Source organism: Solanum stenotomum, chromosome 1 (genome assembly GCF_019186545.1).
Source record: "Solanum stenotomum isolate F172 chromosome 1, ASM1918654v1, whole genome shotgun sequence".
In the NCBI taxonomy this organism is placed as follows: Eukaryota; Viridiplantae; Streptophyta; class Magnoliopsida; order Solanales; family Solanaceae; genus Solanum; species Solanum stenotomum.
This window is the reverse complement of record NC_064282.1, coordinates 95,499,358-95,519,191: the sequence shown is the minus strand read 5'-3', so window position 1 is coordinate 95,519,191 and position 19,834 is coordinate 95,499,358. Positions and strand designations below refer to the sequence as shown.

Genomic DNA, 19,834 nt, shown 5'->3' with positions numbered 1-19,834 from the left:
AACATATCTGAGTAAAGCATATACTATGCGGAAGCTAAATTAGTAGATGACTGAAAGTGGGGAATACCCAACTAATCTGAATTTATCAAAACTTACTAAGAGTTCAATACGGCTGAAAGATAAACTTAACAAGTTAAACTGATACATTACTACATCTAAAAAATCCTCTAACTGATTAGAGTTGCTAGGACATTCCCCATCTAACTCTAACAAAATTGAAGATTGAAAGTACAGACTGAAATGAAAAACATGCCTGTTGTCCTCGAAATATGAGCACTCACCACTAAAGCTGCTGAATACAGACTGAGAACGATCTATGCGTGATCTGGATGCTAAGTACAATGAACCTACATCAGTACTTGGAATGTACTGAGCATGCATGATATAAATATTAATCTAAACAAATATATGTGAACTGAACAAAGTATAACTAAGCAATGGTATAATTTGGAAAAAGATATAGTTATGTACTGGAGTATAACTGAAATGAACTGAACTGAATGCAATGACCAAGTGCTAATCATGAAGAAAGCATGTTGAACTGTAAACTGATATAAAAGTTGAAACCTTGTCAAATGCACTAAGAGTTTGAATGTGGGAGCTACTATTAACCGACATAAAACCACATGAGCTAATCGTGGAGTTCGATGTATACGCCCCATCGAGAGGACCCAATATACCTTGCCAAGGGTATAAAGGCCTGACTGGCGTGATCACTAAATATGATGCCCAACGGAGGGGACTTATAAACCTAACAGGGCACGTAGTTTTGGGACTATGAGGGTATGCTAATCCCTAGTCCATCTCGGTGCTAAACCTACTCCCAACTGAATATGTATCTCACATAACATAACTGAAATATTAGATAGCTCAATATTCTGACATGCAAATCTGAGAATGCAACATTTAGGTACTAACAATGTAACATTTGAAAATTGAAGCATGGTTATATGTTTAACTGACCTAGAAAGTATAATTCATGAACTAAAATAATTCATACAAACTAGGGTTCTGAATTTCATGCAAGAAATTAAGCAACGTTTCCAAGAAAACATGATATTTCGATTAAGAGTACTATAACAGCCAAATCACAACAATTTTCCAAGGTTTTAAAACCCTAGGTCTAAAAAGATATGGAGAATCAAGAATCTGACTGAATTATAGGGACCTAGTGGATGAAAGGAATCCACTAGTAAAATCCCACATACATGGTGACGAAATTCACAGAGAAATCCTTTGGATTCAGGGTTGAACCTTGAAGAACATTGTTGCTTGTTCTTGGGAGGTTTGGTCGATTTTTTCTCTTCTTTTTGCTCCAAGTTTGGATGATTTTTGGAGAATGAGGATATTGGGTACGTCTAACTAAGTTATTAGGCTTATATCAAGTAAAATGACGTATTTTAGGCATTAAACGATGTAGTTTAATGTCCCCAATGAATAGGAAAAAGACCTAAATGACCCTGACTTAAGAGCTGACGGAGGCCTACCACGACGCCACTGACAATCCGTTGTGGGGACCACGGCCCTTCAAGTGGGTCGTGGTTCTTGGACAGTGCTACTAGTTCTGGGGGTAGTCCATTCACGAGCCCTACCATGGCCCGTGTGAAGGACCACGGACTGTGAAGGCCACCATGGTTCTTCACTTGGGTTAGGGGTCTACTGGCTCAGGACCCTCCTATGGCCCGTCATCAAGATCATGGCCCCTGGTGGTGTCCGTAGTCTGAGGCCTGAGCTCGGGTGGTTTCTACCTAGCCTCCCTGAGCCTTCCCACGGCTCGTGTGGTGGTCCACGACCATGAAAGGTACTGTGGTCCACCACTTCTGGGTGAGTGTGAACCACGGGCAATAGGTCTAAAATAGTCCTTTAACTTAATCAAGGTTTCAACATGTGAAAATGCCACAAATGGTTCCTAAACTATTGTAGTAGGTCTAAAATAGTCCCTTAACTTACACTTACTGAATTTAGTCCTTGAACTATTCCAAGTTTTATCAAGTTTGGTCCCTTAACTATACACTTACCGATTTTAGTCTTTTAAGTATTAAAAAAAACTCATCAAGTTTGATCTCTGTTTATATTTTTAATAGAAATAACTTAGATTTATATTAACAGAACCCATGCCTCCATGAAGTTAAATTCTTATCCCATATTTTTAGTCGTGTATCTCTCTCCACTACTTTTTCTTCAAATTACTCTTATGAAAAAAGACTTAACCTCAACATTCAAAATAAAATTTACGAGAAAATCAGGACTTATATCTTCTTTCTTCAATAATTTTATTTTGAATCGTTGAGGTTAAGATTCTTTTTTCAAAAGTAATTTGACGAAAAAATAGCGAGGAGAGAGAAAACTTAAAATAGGTTAAAAATTTAATTTCACGGAGGCATGAATTCCATTAATATAAACCTAAGCTATTTATATAAAAAAAAATAGACATATACTAAACCTGATATGTTTTCGAATGCACAAAGGACAAAAATCAATAAGTGTATGTATAGTTAAGGGACTAAAACTGCTAATTATAATTAAAAAACCAAATTTGATGAAATTTTAAAGGGAAAATTGTATATAATAGCAAACTATTAATTCAAATTAAATGCTATAAATATAGTTTGATTTAATTGTACCCCATAATAAACTGTTGTTATTTCACCTCTCCTGGTGAATCTCGCTCGCCACTCTCGTTCTCTCCCTCGTCTCTCTCATTTTTTATACAAATGCAAGTGTATAAAGTGTGTTTGTGTTTGTATAAAGCGAGAGAAAATTGTATATATACATATATTTTCGTTCTCTTCTCTCCCCTCTCGACACTCTCCCAGATCTCGCTCTCTCACTCACCTCTCTCACTTTATACAAAAAACGCAAATTGTATAAAATGTGTTTGTGTTTGTATAAAGCGAGAGAAATTGTATATATACATATATTTTCGTTCCCCTCTCTCCCCTCTCCTAGATCTCGCTCGCCACTCTCCCAGATATCGCTCTCACTCGCCTTTCTCACTTTATACAAAAACGCAAATGTATAAAATGCGTGAAAATTGTATATATACATATATTTTCGTTTCCCTCTCTCCCCTCTCCCAGATCTCACTCGCCACTCTCCCAGATCTCGCTCGCTCACTCGCCTTTTTCACTTTATACAATTGATCTTTTTGTATATGTATACCAAAACAAATTATACAACTGCTTTCTTTTGTATATGTATAGCGAAATATACATATTTATGTTTGCTATAAAGCGCAATTATGCAAAATTTGTTGAATCATACAAATATGAATTTTGTGTTTACTATATGTGAAAGTTGCTCAATTTTAAATAGTTAAAATGACTAAATTCGATAAGTATATATTTAAGTGCTACATCTACTCCAACATAGTTGGGGAACATTTATGACATTTTCTAGATTCAGCATAATAAAGAACTCAACACTCATTTCACAATTCATAAAATCCTAAACCTTTTCTTCCCCAGGTAGAGAAGAGATGAGAGAGAGAGAGAGAGAGAAAATGACAGCGTTGTTGAGGAAGCTAGCCAAGGCTGCACCCGTAGCATTTAGAGGCGATTCCAAGTCAAATTTTGCTGATCCTCGCTTCCCCTTTGGAGCTATTGCGGCCGTTGCTGGATGCGTCTCTTATTATTACTGCCATTCTTCTGCGAATTGGGTATTCTTCACATCTATATTTCATTTCATTTTAACGTGTTGTTATCTGAGCGTCTATTTTCTGCTTAAACGTAATGTGTTTTTATTTTTATGGATGTTTCAGGACAGTTTTCGTTGTGGGGTTCTCCCGATTTTATTTATGCCCAATTGTTGTGTTAGATCTTTTCCTGTTTTCGCTGATTCATATCTTCGTGATGATTTGATACTTCTGTTTATTTATGTGATTGGCAGACTATCTTCTTTTGTCACTATTAACACAATAATTGCCCTAGTGAGGGGTAAGATCACAATGAATGATGTATGGATTAGATGTGTGTCACATGTTTGAACCCTGCAACTCACAAAAGGCTAGTATTAAAGTGGAGAAGGGTAGAAGAACAGACTCATTTTACATCGAGTTTCAAACTCTGCTCCAACAAGTCCTCGGGATTTCCTTGTTATAAAAAAATATTACTACTTGATAGAGTACATTGAGAAGAGAATAAGCTTCACTTTTCAAAGTTGAAAGATGTGACTCATATGGATAATAATATATCTATGTTGCTCGGACTCTACCCTTAAGAACTGAGATGGGAGTTGAAATCCCATCAAACATCTTCTATTCCTTTCTATCCAAACAGAACAAACATTACAGCTAGGGAAAATTCCCCAGCCTCTGTTGTAATTGTTCTGGAATAATAATAGTAGATTTCTTGTCTCCGACCCAGGTGATTACTCTAATGTATCTGCCATTACATTGTAGAGGCTCTGATACCATATGAGAAATATAGGAGAAAAACATTATTGAATTGTTGTTGTGTCTACATTATTACATTGAGACCATATTTATAGACACTACAATACAATCCTTTACCAAGTAGGATACTATTTTCAATTCCTATTCTATTCTAAATAGGATTGTATAAATCTATTCATATTCTACTAGGATTGTATAAACCTATTTTTATTCTAATAGGATTGTATAAATATTCTAACAGCAGTATAATGAATTGCATCATTTTCCTGAAGGATAATAATGAGTTCCAATCATTCCAACACCAAAATCAAACATATCCATTCTCTTCAACCAGCTTGTCAATATTGTCAGTCTGTAACATCAAGAACGACATTTTCAAATACTTACCTAATACATTACACCCAATATTCAGTTACAATGAATCAATTAACAGCACCCATGAGTTCAGTTCTTTCGTGTTAGAGAACTTCGACACAACCTTGATTTATCTCCTCCACTTATCAGAACACCCTTGTGTAAAAATGCAATATTACGATGGACCACACAAAATCACAAAGCATATCAACAATATTGCAAAAACATAAAAACATAGTGTGCAATCACTATTAAAAAGTCATGTTAACTCAGGCAAAACTGAGAAAATTAAGTCAACTCTCAATTCAAAAACAGAATGGTTAATGAACCTTTCTTGAAAATGCTTTTCTTGAGCCAGGTGTCTATCGATAACAGCCTCTCCACCTCTCACAAGGTAGGGGTAAGGTTTGTGTACACCCCACTTATGGGATCGCATTGGGTATGTTGTTGTTGTTGAATGGTTACTGACTTTTATTAACACCCAATTGGCTCATCAACTCAAAACAAGTATTGGGTTGATAGACTCAACACACGAACATGTTATATTGTAAGTGCTATTTCAAAATTGATTCTAAAATCAAAATATGTATTGCAATATTACTATGGCTATTACTATTATAGCAGTTTATGTAATTAGAAAACTAGACAAAACAAGCAGTACAAGGGACTACACAAAAGTTCTTTCAATAATGGATGATGAGAGATCATTCACAAAAAAAAATTCATTCAGATAATGAGAGATGTACGGAATCCTCAACGGTGATGAATCTTTTCATTTGATTCAACTGAATTGCTGATCAACAGTCTCTCACTGTCAACAAAAACTTTCGAAGGGGTAGATGATTCATTGTTACAAGAGTTGACTTTTTGTCTACTTTGTATGCATAGATGATTGGCAACATTTCTGGGAGGCTTATGTGTGTTCTTAATACATTAGGTAAAGACAACAACCAATTTGGTGTAATATCAATAAACACTTTGATTAACTGAACAAAGAAAACAAAAAGAGAGTCTTTTTTGTAAGTAACAAAAGAGAGTTTTGAAACCATATTACCATATCAACAATATGGTTCCAGGAAAACACAAATTAGCCATACATTTCCAGCAATTGACTAAACTATAAAATTAGAGCCTCCATATTCTAAACATCATGAAATTCCAAAATACCAAATAAACAAGCTCAAGAATAAATATCTACCATTTGCTCGAATGATCCGCTGCTTCAGTAATCGTGAAAGGCTTAATACATCAAAACGACAATCCAGGTCAACAAACATAACTAATCGCTCCAAGCCTCCATAGTTTACACTTTTCCACTCCTTAGGCAAAATACAATTAATAGCAGCCTAGCATGAACCAAAAAGAATCACATTAAGCTTATTATTTGAGAGACATAATATATGTGATACCATCTAGTTGGGATTAATGCTTTCGTGATTTTTTTTAAAAATCTACAGTTACATTTTTTATATTTGCCGGGACTTTATTTAATCAAGTTAGGGACTTGTATGTCCATGGAGAGTGTGAATAAGTGTGAGTTTTTGAGGCCTCCTTATTTGCAGGATAAATTATTTTCCCTTTGGCCATGAAGTATTATTTCATTATTTGCATAAACTCAGTTTGGTCTTGTCATTTTGGGTGACTTCAACTGAAAATTGAAACAGTGGTATCACAGGTATGAATGTGTATTTCAAGTGAAGCTTTTCAAATCGTCAATTTCCATCCCAAAATCTTTTCCACAATAAGGACTTCCATAATTTTTTCTCAACTCTAACTTCATATAATCTTCTTCCAGTTTTAACTGAAAATTTTCCAAATTCCCAGATAGTACTGGTATGAAATAGACCCATAGTATTATATTTTGACAACCGTGGTGTCCGGGCCAGCTTTCGGCACCTACCACTCCCACTAGGGACAAAACCAGGTAATTTTATCCACCAAAGTTGAGATAGATAGGAAAAAATGAACTTGAACCTACAACCTCCCAGTTCTCAGCCCACTTCGTTGACCACTAGGCCACACCCATGGTGCTGAAATAGACCCATATGGAGAAAAATGGTCGCATAGAATGCATACTTCTAAAACATCCGACCCTAAATAGACAAGTAATTGATTAATAGTGGTAACACTACAAAATGTGAGAGTCCACAAAGCAAAAGAAAATGGTAAAACATGCACCTAACGTATCCCAATTTTTTGAGTTTCAGACCTAATATAGGTCTGTGCATTTCCTACCTAAACTATAACCAATTACTTATCAAAATACATTTCAACTATCAATCGTTTATTTTTCCTACCTGAACAATGAGATATTTCAGTTTGTGAAACTCACACACCTACTAGTTGAATTGTGTTTTAATACATAGATAGGGATAGTTCAGATAGAAAACTCGCACACTTGATCGTTCATTCAGATAAGAAACTCAAAAAAACTGAATACATTAAGAGTGTTTAACTCTCCCTATATGCACATTAAATCACTGATTCAATATTATGAATTCGCATCTATAAAATGTAGCTGAACAGAAATGAAGAAGAAAAATTAATAAATAGAGTTTTTGTCACATGTGACTTGCCTGCATAAGAATGCGAGTTTTTGAAGAAGGAGAAGGACCGACGATTTCGACAACATTGCCGGGACGGAGAGGAATGCGATGAAGAGGTGGAGGTAATGGTAGAAAAGGTCTCTCTGAGAAAACCCTAGTGAGAAATTGCTTCGCCGTTTCGTCTGCTTCAATCCATTCTCTCGCCGACGACTCCATTTCTACTCTTAGTTTGCTCGGAGCCGAAAACGGAAAAGGAAGACAGGGTACCAGCTCTACAAGACTAAAAGATTTTTTAAAATAAATAAATTAATTAATAAGTCTTTTTTATTAGAAATAATTAATTTTACAATATTATGAAATTTTCATTTTATTTTTTTAACTTATAAATGGTTATAAAAAATCATTTTTAATTATTTCACTTTTTTTTAATTTAAAAGTCTATAATAGCTGGGATAAAAAAATGCTCCCTTGATTTCATATTATTATGTATCCACATTACATAAATGCACCGATGAGGAGATCCAAGAAGTTGGTTATACAGGGTAAGTAGAGGCAAATGCAGGCTGAAAAGTGTTGAAGAGAGGTGATAAGATAGGATATGACTTAATTTCACGTTATTGAGGGTATGACCTTAGATAGGAGAGTGAGGATAGAAGGTTAGTACCTGAATTTGTTGCATTTGAATCGAGGGTCTTTCGAAAATAGTCTCTCTACCTTCACGGGTTAGTAGTAAGATCTGTGTATATATATTATTCTCTCTAGACTTCACTTTGTGGAATTTCACTAAGTATGTTGTTATTGTTATCGTATGTACCTACATCACTAAAAATATTTGTCAATTTATCAAAATTAAAACAAAATAAATCTATTTTTTTCTGTTTTTCCCTTAAAGTTAATCCGAAAATATAAATATTGTAAAGTCTAGATAAAAGTTAATCAATTTATTGATCTTAGTATTGCTAGATATGATACATAAATAAAGTATATTAAAAAGAGTTAAAAAGGGGAAATTAGTAAAAATGTCTTTTTTATTTATGATTTCTTAGCAAGATGCGTGTAAAAAGAAAAGTGGACGAGTAATATAAAATAAATGAAGTAATTTATTTGACTCGCAAAATCTAAACGCATGATACCATCACATAAATTGAGATAGAAAAAATACTTATGAAGTATTTTCAAATAAGAAAATATCTAATTATTCCTTTCACCTGTCGCTCAAAATATTTGTCATAAATTACTTTTCGAGTTCATTAACTAATTTTTAGAAAAAAAATAAATATTATTTTAAAATTTAAAGTTAAATACTCAAAAAGTATACAAAATATGCTAGAAGTTATAGATAACAATCCATATCAATCTAGTAAAAAAGATACACCATAAATATTAACATATCCATATCAATGTACTAAAAAAGATACGCCATAAATATTAACCTAACAAGTATTTTGAGACTGAAAAATCTCTTTTTATGATTCACACGAAACTTACACATAAAAATGTAATTTACAATGCTTTCACTAGGGGCGACTATAACCTTTCGACTACGAATTCATAACTTCCAATACAAACTATATTAGACCTGAACTTGTAATTTTAACATGATTACAACAAGTTCATTACTAAAAATCATAAAATTTGAAACGTATTAAACTTAAATTCCGAATCCGCATCTAAATTTCACTTGTGACATATTCTAGCAGTTGCCATTGTGACACAAATAGGTGCATACTTCTTCTTTGCCTCAAGTGTCCCTGCCTTTGGTTCCTCAGCCATAACAACACTTGTAAATGAACTTGTTGCAACTATTGCCATTAAGGCAAAAGCCAATTCCCTTCTTGATCCATTGCTCTTTTTTTCCTCTTTTTTTGTCACAATTTTTTCATCCTTATTGAAGGCATTAACTTTTAGCACTCTTCTCTTATTGCTTTTTGAATGCGTGGAAAGGGGGGAAAGCCCTTCGTTCCTGGTTCTTCTGTAGTTGAATCCTTCGATATGGACTAGAAATGGAGATGACGTTAGTAAAGAAGCCATTAGTGTATAGTTTTTGTGACTTTTTTGGTGTAGCACAATAATGTTATAATGGTTGATAATTATATTTTTGTGTTATTTAAAGTTGCATATGAATTGTGCTAGAAGGATCCATTTGATCAATCAAAAACCTTATCTATTAAATTTGTGGTGTCAAGTAATTAAACTTGTGAATATGATTGGCTTCTTGATTCTTCTTTTGTATGAATTGTGCTAGAAGAATCCATTTGTATTAAAAATCTTTTTTTTTTATAATAATTTTAAACTGTTTGGTTGTTCTAGTTAGGTTAATTTTATGATCCGTGATGGAATCGTTGGGTGTAGCATTATATAAAACGATTAAAAGTTTGTTAATTAAATTCTCGTTATGCATGTGATTTGAGAAGAATCGGATCATATTATTTTAGTTGCATATATTCTTTTTTGTATTTCTACTAGATGTTATTCTACGATATATATATGATTGAAATTTTATGAGTTTAACACTTATGTCCTTACAACTAAATCAATAGTTATACAATCAATAATTTCTTTTTATGCAATCCTTTGGAAAAAATAATACTATTATAATTTATACCATTAAAAATATATCAAGTATGATTATTATGTCACTTAAAGAGATTGAATCCTGTATGGATTAAATAAATATTTGACACTGTAGTCTTTTTTTTTTTTGACGTTCCACAACAAACTTGAAGTAAGAATAAGATATAAATTATAAATATGTTTTTAAATTTGTTCTCAATTAGTATTTATGTCATTCAATTTTGGTTGTACATAAAAAGATATTTAAATTTGTATAAAATTGAACAAATAGACACATGTATCCTACATAACAATTCACATAAAATACATCTGAACTGATTTGTATTATGCCACTAGGACATGTGTATTGGCTCATTCTGAATATTCATAAAAAAAAATAGTTGTGCATAATAAATATGTATTTCAACTTATATAAAATTGAATAAGTAGACACATACATTTTACATGATAATTCACATGAGATACGCTCGAGCTCATTTGTATTATACAACGTAAGACGTATGTATTACCTCATATCAATACTCATAAAAAACAAAAAAAAACAAGCTAAAGCAAATATTACCTAAATGGGACAACAAAATTAGAATACTCCATGAAACTTTTATATTCAAGTTAAAAATTCACTTCTTTGTTTGGACTTTTTGCAACTAGTCTAGTCTATTTCCTTGACTTATAAGTAGTGGCAACACTTCCATGGTAAAGAATTCTATGCCATTAGTTGACTTAAAGTCTTCTTTTGTCATTATTTGGAAAAAGAAAATTTATGAAATCAAATTAAATAGTGATATAACAATTGAAACAATAACGTGTGGAAATTAAAAAAAAGGGTCCAAAATAATTTTCTTGGTATTAATGAGTACTAGTAAGTTAGTCAAGCTTTGTGCGGGTGTTAAATTATAATATCAAAATTCTTTTTCCACTTCACTATCCAGTTTTGACCAAGAATCTGACTCTTGACCTTAAAAGGAGACCAACTCCAGATCCGGGTCCCGACTATGATCTCGACCCAACTTAGAACCAAATTGTCGATACGCCTCAATTCTGATCAGTGACTCAATTTTCAATTTTGATCCCGATCCAAACTTCTATCTGGGACTCAACTCCTAAGACTATTTTGATTTTTTTTTTAATAAGTCTATGCTCAGTTATACATATCTAAAAGACATATTAAAATTCGTTAAAATTTCAGTCATGATTAAATATTCGAGAAATTTTTATAACAATGTTACTTAATGGGACAACAAAATTAGAACACCACATGAGTTTTTATTTTAATTTTTTATGTAAGTTAGAAATTCACTTCTTTGTTTGGACTCATTGACTAAGTAGTGGCAACACTTTCAAGATAAAGAATTCTATGCAATTAGTTGACTTAAAATCTTCTTTGTCATTAATTGGAGAAAGAAAATTTATGATACCAAATTAAAGTTTGATATAGCAAAAACGTGTGGAAAAAAAAAGGTCCAATATTAGAATATTCAACACAATATTGGAAATTTGCTAATAATAATAATGAAGACAACTTTACAAACCATTTTTTTTTTATATTAATGAGTCATGAAGAAAACTTTTCTATGTTAACTAATTTTGGGTGGTGTCATATCATGTTTTCTTCAGCCTTGTATGGATGGTTGTTACTGATTAGTATTGTATTGTTAGTTTAAATGTTATGTTTGTTTTGATTATTATTCAAATTTTATTGTAGCGTATCGTTCAAATTCATCGTTAGATAATAACAAAAAGTCTCATAACCGCTGATTTAACGTGATCATGATGTTACCTTAGTGTTTTCTTCTCATTTTGTTTTTACTTATTATTTAATAATCTTATTCTTCTTTATGAAAAATTATATAGTATGTAAGATAAACTTGTGATATGTATTTACTATACGTTAAAAGAGTTATAATTCATAGTTAAAGTTAAAGTGTTATAGCAAATTTCTCTCAATACTCGCCTCTCTCCCCTCCTATTCCTCCTCCTCTCTCTCTGCAATTGACAGAATACAATCTATTCAAAAGTGATATTCATTAAAATAATACAATACGAAACAATACGTAACACCATCCAAACTGGGTAAAATTTGTGACTGGAAAAATTCATCACAAGTTCCATTTTGTGATGGATTATTAATATATGATAATTAAAGGCATAATACATATATTGACCCCTAAACTTGGCTTCAAATTTTAACTTTGACCTCCAACTTTCATAATGCACAAATAGGCACTTTAACTATCCAAAACTTAAACAAAAAAACACTCGGATCCTACCTGGCAAAATGCGTGAAATACACTCAAATTAAGTGCGTCAGATGTAAAAATTCAAGGGGTCAACAGTAAAAAAAGCATTGAAAGGACAATTAAACCCTTTTTATATTTTTTTCAACAATTTTCCCCTCTTTTTTGCATTATTTGTTGTTTACTGCAAAATGCAAGTGACATTTAATAAAATTTTTTGTTATTACGAAAAAAAATTATAATGAAGTTTTTTTTTGGCAAGAAGGAAAAAGGAACACGTGTAGTACTACATTTTTTTTTTTAGATTCAATCAATTTTTTTTGTCTTTGAAATATTTCTAGTTGTTAATTACTGTAANTCAAATATTAATTTACCACAAAATGAAAGTGAAGGAAGAAGTTGTGAGGCAAAAATAAAGAGAAGGGAATGGAATTAGTGAGGTGGGGTCCATATCCATTAAAATAAATGCATGGCAAATTGAAAAGGTGTCAAATAGACAGGAAAACGGGCCCACATGCATTGAATAGTTGGCAGTCATTGAGTGGGTCACTAATACACGTGGCAGCGCTTGCATTTCACGCTTTTGGCTCCAAAAATCGCGTGTTTATTTATTTAAAGGTAGGATAGTTAAAGTGCCTATTTGTGCATTATGAAAGTTGGAGGTCAAAGTTAAAATTTGAAGCCAAGTTTAGGAGCCAATATATGTATTATGCCATAATTAAACAAGTAAAAACTCCATTGAGGATCATTCTCTTAGAACCTGCACTCTCACCCCTTTAAACTAATCACTTCACATTACTTGTTTCATCACACATTTTCATTTTATCAATTAAATGTTTGTGACAGATTCAAATGTCTGTCACAAATTGTGAAGGTTGGCTATGTCACAAACTTTATTTTTTAGAATCAAACATCATAAAATTTATTATGAACTTGATATTTTATTCAGAACAACACGAATTACGTACACAATATGTGATGTCAAGCAACAATTACATCTATTTTTGCAGAATCAGAACAACTCTCAAGCAACTTCACAGACTCTATTGAGCTTATTGAAGAACTAATTAGATTGAATTCCAACGAACATGGTTCCCGCGATTCAGAGGGCCTGGGAGGCATTTGCAGTGCTTGTAATTCGCCTTCAAGCATTTCCACTACTTTAGTCATTGAGGGACGATCGAGTGGATTCATTTGTATGCACCAAAAGCAACTAAAGTCAGCTTCTTTACGTCTTCATGTGTCTCGTCTAGTACTTCAATCTCCTTTCCCTTGTCGAGTTGATCATAAATCCAATATGGGAAATACTGGCTTGATATGTCCTCTTTGGCTGTCGAGTTTGTTTTCAAGCCTACGATATCAATGAGTAACATTCCAAAGCTATAGACATATGCCTTATAATATATTGGACCAATGCTTCTGTTAATCAGCTCTGGAGCTGCATAACCAATTGTTCCCCTGGCTGGTGTTAGAGTAACAATGCTCTTATCAGCCGGGTATGATTTTGCAAGACCAAAATCAGATAGTTTTGGAATGAAATTCTCATCCAAAAGTATGTTGTGTGGCTTGATGTCAAAATGTAGAATCTGAAAGTCACAACCTCGATGCAAGTATTCAATACCTCGATCAACTCCAAGAGCAATTTCAAACTTTCTGTCCCAACTTAACAGTTGATCAGCTCCTCCATCTTGAGGTGTGATGTACTTTTCAAGTGATCCGTTAGGCATGAAGTCATACACGAGAGCACGCTTACATCTCTCAGCACAATAGCCAATAAGTTGTACTATGTTAACATGATGAATCCTCCCGATTGTGGCAACCTCGTTGATGAAGTCTTGCCCATCAGCTTTGGGCTTGCTCAATATCTTCACTGCTACATTAGGTCCACTTTGAAGCTTACCTTTATATATTGAACCATAACCTCCTTGGCCTAGTTTCTCTTTGAAGTTCCTAGTCATCTTTCTTATGTTGGAGTTGGAATATCTAATGGGCGCGAAATTGTTCTCACCGTGCAGGAAATTTTCAATTGCATCATAAATCGACAAATGCCTTCTTTGTAACTCAGTCATTAGAAAAACAACTATGCATGGAAATAGAATGAATCAACAAATGCCTTCTCCTTTTACAACAAGAAACACCACCCATGTAGGTCCTTCTACGCAAGAGTTGACGGTAATATCAGAACTAGAATGAATGAAAGCCTTAATTATGGATAAACTCCTGCATCTAAAGTTGTAATGCCAAGAGTCAGTACAAGTGGTGAAGCTTGATGTTAGAAATTTCATTAGATATGTGTTAAGTTATTATGTTTAGCTGCTACTTTCGCAACTCTTTTCCGTGTCCAAAATATTTATTGTCAATCTGTCATGATTCTAATGTCAACACTCTTTCAAAAGTCATTACATATGCAACACCCTAAGGGGTCGTTTAGTTGGCCGCATCAGCAAAATAATCCTAGTATAATATAATACAATGTTTGATTAGCCGCACAACAAAAATGATCTCCGCCATAACTAATGCAACACTAAGAATATAATTACCTTAGAATTTATTACATTCAATCATGTCAGAGAAAACAACTACTACTAAGAATTTGCAAAAGGTGACAAGTCTCTATAGAATGAATGATCTTACAATTTTTGTGCAGAAAGTATCAGATACAATTCATAGATTTCAAAGATTATACATACCTGAATTGGCACCACCGGTGTGTAGCCTAATCGATCATTTTCTTTTGAACGACTATCTGTTCTGACGTCTGATTCTTGAAGGAGTCCACTGTGAACCTTCATTCCATATGAGGCTAACAGCTTGTTAGATAACAGAGGATATTTGTTTCTTTTCGGTGTTTATGCTCAAATTCACTTCCACTTTTCAGTTCCACTCAATAAGACACATCCCAAAGGCATATCTATCAACCAGATAGGCATAATTGTTCTCTAGGTGTCTCAAAAGCATCGCAGTGGCTCAAAGAAAAGCTTTATAAACTGGGGCTACCAGATGTAGAAATATTAAAGTTGCACTTAGAATCACTCAAGTAACAATACTTCTTCAAGAAGGATATGCCTGGATCAAACTGGAATTCGAGGTATATGAACAACATTCGAGCTAACTTTGCCTTCAGATACTGGAATCCAAGAGGGAATAGGAAAGAATGATGTCATGTATCCCGTGAAGGTGCATCATGTGTGTTGGTGTAAAAAATTGAAATGTTGTATATTTTGGAAATGCAACCCGACAGCTTCGTTCTCCAGGCCAATCAATATACACCATTGTTCTTACTGTTGCAGCTCCATCCCTTAAACTAGAAGAGTCATTGGTGTTTGATAATATGATATTTAGTCTGATCACCTCCACTCTTGATGCCCCTAATTTAGCTTTAGCAACTATCTTCGAGTAATCTGTAATCATGTAGCTTTGTCATCTTCAATCTACTACAGAAGTTAAGAGCACCAGAATACATTGCAACAACGATGATAAAATCAAATGACCAAGGCTGGCATAGTTCGCAAACATGTAGTTCTTCCTAGGGAACCTTTGCTCTAGCAGTTTACAAGTTTCTAGTCATCAACTGACCAATTGCGTACAGACAAATCAATTGTGCCTATCCTTTTAGAGTCATTGCAAAATTGAGCCCCAAAGTAACATTTTGGACGATGTTGTTACGTGTAAGGAGAGGCCTCCTATACCACTGTAAACATGGCTATATGTTGGAAAGGTAGCAACTGAACAAATAGATTATATATGCACAACAGGGGAACGTTAATGCATAAACCACTGCCTCCATTGATCTATGCAAACAAAACATGCTACTCATATCCATCAAAATTTCTCGAAAATTATTCGTATGATCAGCTAACTTCAGGTTCTTCAAACTTATCCCTGGATCCCATATGGAAACAACCCATCCATTTCCAACTTGCTCGTAACTACAAATACATGTACTACTTGGACGTGATTTCTTTCGGACATTTTATCAAACAAGTAGGAAACAACTCTAGTTGTTTTAATTTCCATATATTCAAGCAATGTATTAAAGCATACATTGTACAAATCAAGCTCTCGAGTACACTTGAGGATAAGGAAATGTAGTTCTACCTATGGATTGTCAAGTACTTGAAAGTCGGGAGTTTGATTTATCTCACAATTCACACAGTATCAGGTAACTCTATCCATCAAGACTAAAAGTTTAGAACATATGGAAATAAATCGCGTAATGTTTTATCTTGTTTTGTCAAAAGACCTCTATTGGTCCTACCTAATGCAACACTGACATAGTAGGTCCAATTGATTCGCGGTGTAAAAAAACATTTCTTTCTAGTAAGGTGAACTCACATGTAGAAATTCATAAACTTTAAATTCTAGAGTACACATACTATATATGAGTGAACTCATATTTATTAATTTGGTTTTAAGTTTTAACATAAAGCATGAATAAAAAAGAATTCCTCGAGACTCGAGAGAGATCACACCATTCTTTCTAAATACAATTCAACATTCAAATAAATGATTAAAAAACAATCTTGGCGATTGAAGAATTAAGTTGTATCATTCTTTTCTCCCTTGTAGTTCTAATTTTCTCTGCGTTTTCTCTTACCACCGGAATACTTTTTGTTACTTGAGTCTTCTTTTTTCATATTGGAATCTTCCCATGAAAGGTATCCCCTCCGTGGATTCCAATTATATTCATTTTCACCTGTGACTTTGTTGAGCTCAGTCTCCCCTGAAAAATCATGCATAACTAATGAGAGGGTATGATACACTGGAAAAAAAATATAAGCTCAAAAAAATAGATTTGAGTTGGAATCTAATTCCTATCATATATCATTTAAGTGCGAAGTTTCTATCCTTAAAAGAGTTCTGTTTTTATGGATAAGATGGGATAATGAAAACGATACTTGTATCCACTAATTTAAAATTTAGAATCTGCCTCTAGTTTCCCATTGAAAAATAAATAAATAACATAAGTATCAATTAAAATTCCTTAAGTACCAGTAATGTTCTGTTGTTGCTCTGATAGTTTCTCTTGGATAGAGTCTTCTTGGTCCTTTGTTGTTTTACTTCCATCACGTTCTTCAGTTATCCCGATTTGTATTGCCACCTATAAATTCACTTTGTTTTTTAAAAAATGATTGAAAAAGAAATATTTATCGTAGAATACAATGAGAAAATTCAATAGAAAATTCATGCCAGCAAAAAGAAAATCTTTCCCTCAAAACAAATAGTCCAAAGTTCAAAACAAATTAAAACATTCCCCAAATTAAGTAAATAAACACAAGTCATGATTAATTAATTACCTCGCATAGGTCAAAAAGGGATTCAGACTTCACACTCTCTGGTATTATTCCCTTATTTAAATTATCAATGCTTTCCTCCATTAAGGTATAATTGGACTCACCTGAAAAATCACATATAACTAGATGAAAATAAAATATTTAATAGTATTTAAGTCAATTGTAAGAAGTTTAAATAAATTAATATCATGAATAATTACTTCCGTACCATGAATAAAATTAATTAAAATTTTCGGATCTATCTCCATTTCCACTTCAGAATAATTTGAAAGAAGTAACATAAGCCATTTGTGAAATGTTAATTTCTTAAATACCGTTTGATACCTTCTTTTTGCTGATGTTGTTCAAGTGCTTCGTCCTCAAAAGATCCTTGTTGCTCCTTTTCCTTTTGGCTTTGACTACAATCTTTAGATCTCTTGTTCTGTAACGTCTTCTTACAACTTTCCTCTATAATTTTTTCGAGTGACTGAAAGTAGAAAATTTATTATGTAATAGAAAGACCATGATCAATGAATTATCTAAATTGGACAGCTAAAAAAATTATCCTAGACGGGGACATAATTGGATAAACAGAAGACATGAAAATTACCATAGCAATGAAGTCAATAAGATAGGAACTATTCGCTATACTATTTGGTACTCCTTGTTGCGCATGGTCCTCTGCATCTACTCCTTCTTTGATCGGAAGTTTTGAATTATGCCCTTTGTTTTTCTTTTTTCGTCCAGATTGCATTTTGCACTTCCCTTAAAAAATAGTTTAGCATTTATTTAACCAAATTAATTTTATTAATGATATTTTGAAAGCTTAAATTCGACCACTAGTAATTGAATTAATCAAAATAACTAATTACTTAATAAGAGTAAAGTTAAAAGAATAATTGATACAAAATAATGATAACGTGTAGAATAAATTTATTATGTACCCTCTTTTTTTGATAAAATTACAATATGATAACACTATGGAATAAAAAGGGAATTGTTTTTTTTCAATTTTCGTTATGCTTTACTTAACTTAAGCTTAACTAGATTGATATTAGGGGTGGCAAAACTAAACCCAACCTGCTTAAACCATCCAATCCGTTTAAGTCGCTTATTTATTAGCTTAATCCATTTCAACCCATTACAAATTGATTGAATATGTAACCGAATATTGACTCATGAGAAATATTGTCAAATCATTTATAAAAAAACTAAATTTTAATTTGATATGTTATGTATAACCATAATAATAAAAAAATATTAGGTACTAAAATATTTTATAAGAACAAATTAAAAAAATTAAAACTTAGTAAAAATTGGCTTGACTCTTGACCCGTTTTGTAATCAATTACCTGATTCGTTTTGACTCAACTCGTTTTAACCTAAGCAAATTTAGATTGATTTGGATCTTGACCTGTTTGTTGTCTAGATTCATTATACCCCCCCCCCCCCCCCCCCCCCCCCCCNCCCCCAAAAAAAAATCCACTCAACCCGCCCAATTGTCACCTACAATTGAGATATACTCATACAAGTTGTGGAATAAATTGAACAACTCCATAAGACATAAAACAATCAAATTTTAGATCAAACATAGGAAAAAAATAACTTTACCATAAAATTAAAGGAAGTAAAAAAAGTGAGAACAAACATTGTTTACTTAATAGTTAATGAGTTATTCAATTAATACTTGAATCGAATGAAGAAGCAAAATCTTGTTTTCCTTACTGGTTCAAATGTCTCGTCTCGGGCGCCGTGATGTTCTCCTGAAAAATTATGTTGAAATGATGAGGCGAATGAGGATATCTCACGTTTTATAGTCTACTCTTGGACACTGAGTTGTTCCCTTGAAACCCTCAAGTATTCAATTTTGACACTTTAATTTGCTACTTATCAATAAAGACGAAAAGGACTTTTAAATTTCAATGATATGCACAAACAGGGTTTTAAATCAATTATTGTCAAAATTTTATTTTTATATGTCATGATAGTAGTGATATTTAACACTAATTGAGAAAGTTAATTAAACTTTGTCTGTTATTTTTTATTTTTTATTTTACGATGTTTCAACTTTCATGTGAGTAAAATATGCGATAATTCTATTTTTGTGATTTTTTAAAAATATAGGATGTATTTAGGCATCCATATATTGTATTTTATTCATAATTTATTTAAGTTCTGAGTATAAATTCACGTAAATTAAATTCATATTTTTATGTATAATTATTGTGATGAGCTCATATATATATGATTAGATTAATATTAGGCTAAAAATAGCATGATTTGAGCCGAAAGGTGAACGGGAACACAGGGGTCGTTTGGTACAAAGATGCATAATGCAGGGATTACTAACGCATGGATTAGTAATGCATGGTTAGTTTTTATCAAGTGTTTCATTCATTGTTTCCCACCTAATCTTATGGTTGGTTTAAAACTATAGAAAAAATATCTTTCCTATTA

At 32.8% G+C, this 19,834-nt stretch overlaps 2 protein-coding genes and 1 pseudogene across 4 annotated transcripts; all 3 read right to left on the bottom strand.

Moving 5' to 3' along the window:
* Positions 1-3,977: 3,977 nt before the first annotated feature.
* Positions 3,978-7,549, bottom strand: LOC125853247 (DNA repair protein XRCC2 homolog). 3 transcript variants are annotated; one of them, XR_007445145.1, is made up of 4 exons: positions 7,324-7,549; positions 5,946-6,093; positions 4,595-4,745; positions 3,978-4,564 (listed from the first exon to the last, which is right to left on the bottom strand). XR_007445145.1 is itself a non-coding variant. In XM_049532914.1 (3 exons), exons 1-3 carry the CDS (start codon positions 7,507-7,509, stop codon positions 4,741-4,743), a joined length of 339 nt encoding a protein of 112 aa, XP_049388871.1. In that variant the 5' UTR covers positions 7,510-7,549; the 3' UTR covers positions 3,978-4,740. The 3 variants fall into 3 exon arrangements, 2 of the variants coding, with proteins under 2 accessions (XP_049388871.1, XP_049388870.1); XM_049532914.1 differs by having other exon boundaries at positions 3,978-4,745; XM_049532913.1 differs by lacking the exons at positions 3,978-4,564; positions 4,595-4,745 and having other exon boundaries at positions 5,734-6,093.
* Positions 7,550-8,970: 1,421 nt separating this feature from the next.
* On the bottom strand, positions 8,971-9,324 carry LOC125859737 (photosystem II 5 kDa protein, chloroplastic-like). The gene has a single exon (XM_049539555.1). The coding sequence runs from the start codon at positions 9,322-9,324 to the stop codon at positions 8,971-8,973; it is 354 nt and encodes a 117-aa protein (XP_049395512.1).
* A 3,701-nt stretch (positions 9,325-13,025) lies between these two features.
* On the bottom strand, positions 13,026-14,095 carry LOC125853246 (rust resistance kinase Lr10-like; annotated as a pseudogene).
* Positions 14,096-19,834: the final 5,739 nt, after the last annotated feature.

What these genes read in the sequence shown, in the direction of transcription:
- LOC125859737 (XM_049539555.1), bottom strand. Translation starts at nt 9,324, where the DNA reads ATGGCTTCTTTACTAACGTCATCTCCATTTCTAGTCCATATCGAAGGA.
- LOC125853247 (XM_049532913.1), bottom strand. Translation starts at nt 7,509, where the DNA reads ATGGAGTCGTCGGCGAGAGAATGGATTGAAGCAGACGAAACGGCGAAG. An exon ending in AAACTCGCATTCTTATGCAG is followed by an intron (nt 6,094 to 7,323) that starts GCAAGTCACATG and finishes GGTTCATGCTAG; the next exon opens with GCTGCTATTAATTGTATTTT.